General features: G+C 26.1%; 1 protein-coding gene across 1 annotated transcript; it reads left to right on the forward strand.

Annotated features, from left to right (window-relative positions):
* Positions 1-974: 974 nt before the first annotated feature.
* Phum_PHUM222050 (uncharacterized protein) lies at positions 975-2022 on the forward strand (the record flags this gene model as incomplete). Its single annotated transcript, XM_002425794.1, has 2 exons — positions 975-1263; positions 1994-2022. The coding sequence occupies 2 exons, from the start codon at positions 975-977 to the stop codon at positions 2020-2022; spliced, it is 318 nt and encodes a 105-aa protein (XP_002425839.1).
* Between the last annotated feature and the right edge of the window lie 348 nt (positions 2023-2370).

Raw genomic sequence — 2370 nt, forward strand, 5'->3', positions numbered from 1 at the left:
TTATTATTAAACTTATTGTTATTTCATTTGTTAATTTTAATGACGTAAAAAAAAAAAAATTATGATAATAATAATAATTTTAAATAAAAAAAAAAAAATAAGCTTTGTTAAATGAATAAATAAATAAAATATATTAAAAAGGAAAGAGTTTTATTATTATTATTATTATTACTCATATATTTTATTACCGTTATTTTTTATTATTATTATTTAATTACACGTAAACAAATACGTAATTATTTAAATGGAGAGAGAAAAAAACGTACACACGCACACGCACACACACACCTTTTATTAAAATATAATTAACCTTTTGACATCGATAAATTTTTATTAGTTTCTATTTGAAAAAAAAAATAAATAAAACAAAATGTCGGATCGTTCATTTATTTATTATTATTATTATTTAACCGTTTGTTTTATTATTTGAAATATATTTATTGCTTATTTAATATCGTTTGTTTAAAAAATTACGATTTAACAACCGTAACGCGCATATATAAAAAAGTAAATAATCGTAATTCGAAAATTTGAATTTGAAAAAAAAAACCGTTAGAAAACATTCGAAATCGTTCAAAACAGTTTTTTTTTAGTTAATATTTTATCCGCAACGCGTCGCTAGTAAGTGAAATGAATTCATAGCGCTGCATGTCGCGAACGAAGTAACACACACATAAAAGTTCGTTAAACAAAGAAGAAAAAAGAAACAGGTTAGTCGAAAATGTGACGGTTGTAAGTTAAGTTCGTTTGGAGAAAAAAAAAAAAAAAATGCGTGTGTGTCGCGATTTATAAAAAGGGGTGAGATTTATTATAAATAATAATAATAATAATAATAGAATGAAATAAAAGAATTTTTTTTAGTTATACCGGTCGATTTAGTATTATTATTATTATTATTATTATAGAAAAAAAAAGAAGGTTAGTGTTAGTGTAATGTGCGTGATTTTAATAAAAAGGAATCGTGGGATACGAAAATGCCGCTCGTCACGAGAACCATCGAACCAAAATATTTATCACGTAAAAGTTTGTTCGATGAAAATGGTAAAAGTTTAATTAACGATTACGAATTGGAAGCCGTTACGAATAACACGTTAACGAACGTATTGAGACAGTTAGCATCCCTTGTATTGGTCGCGAACGACATTTTCGAAGATCTCGCTCGTCACCTTCAAAATGTCTACGAAAGAAGTTGTAAACTTAAAATTAAAATAAACAACGTTGAAGATAATTTATTGGAATACGATCCGAAAAAAATAACAGTTCGTAAGTAACATGAAAATTTAAAAAAAAAAAAATCTGTCTCTCTCTATCTCTCTCTCTCTCTCGTACGAACGAACGCGTTCGCGTTTTAAAAAAAAAAGTTCGTTAAACGTTGGAACGTTTTTGAAAAAAATTTCGTACCTTGTAATTATGATACGAAACGCCGGTTCTCGTTATTTTCCCCCTTTCCCCTCCCCCTCATTCCCCTTCAACTTCCCTATCCCCCCTCCCCCATCCCGTCGCAAACGATCAAAAAATGCATTTTTAATGAGAGGTATAAAAGACGCCATTTTAACCCGCGAATTTTTAAATTTCGTTCGAATTTTTCTTTCCAACGAATAATTAATTAGTAACGGTTTTTTTTAACGTATTTTTTTTTCTACTTAATTTTAAAAGGTTTGAGTATCATTATTATTATTATTATCACATAATGCGATTTTCTTATTCGGAAAATTTACATTTTTCACCACCACCACCCCCCTCCCCTCCCCTTCTAACCCCCCTAAAAAAAACCACAAACGTCACAAATTTTTTATTTCTTTTCCAAAAAAAAAAAAAAAACAGGTATGAACGTCAGTATTATTATTATTATCGTCATCATCCGCCCACATGCGGAAATAATAATAATAATAATAAAAAGATTTTTAATACCTGAAACGTATTTACATGTTAAAATTCATTTTAGAAATGAGAAAAAAATAATAATTCCGGTTTTTTTTTTTTTTTTGAATAGAAACAAAAGAATGTTCTAGAACGTTTTAAAAAATTTTTTCAGGGACTTTTATTATTATTATTATTATTATTATTATTATTATTAATTTTTTTTTTCGGTTATTTTATTATAGCGACGGATAATGATGATAAATTTAAAATGATTTGTATTAAAATCAATTAATCATTTATTATAATTTAAATAAATTAATAATCGTAAATGATTGAATGATTGATTGACTGACTAACGAATGTAGAATTTTATTTAATGATAATGATGATGATGATGATTATCGTGAAGAAAGCGTAATGACAAAAAAAATCATTTAAAAAAAAAAAAAATTAAAAATGGCGGACGTTTAATAATGATAAGAAAAAACGTTACAAAATTTTTTTTTG

This window comes from Pediculus humanus, genomic scaffold (genome assembly GCF_000006295.1).
Source record: "Pediculus humanus corporis 1103172107574 genomic scaffold, whole genome shotgun sequence".
Taxonomy (NCBI): domain Eukaryota; kingdom Metazoa; phylum Arthropoda; class Insecta; order Psocodea; family Pediculidae; genus Pediculus; species Pediculus humanus.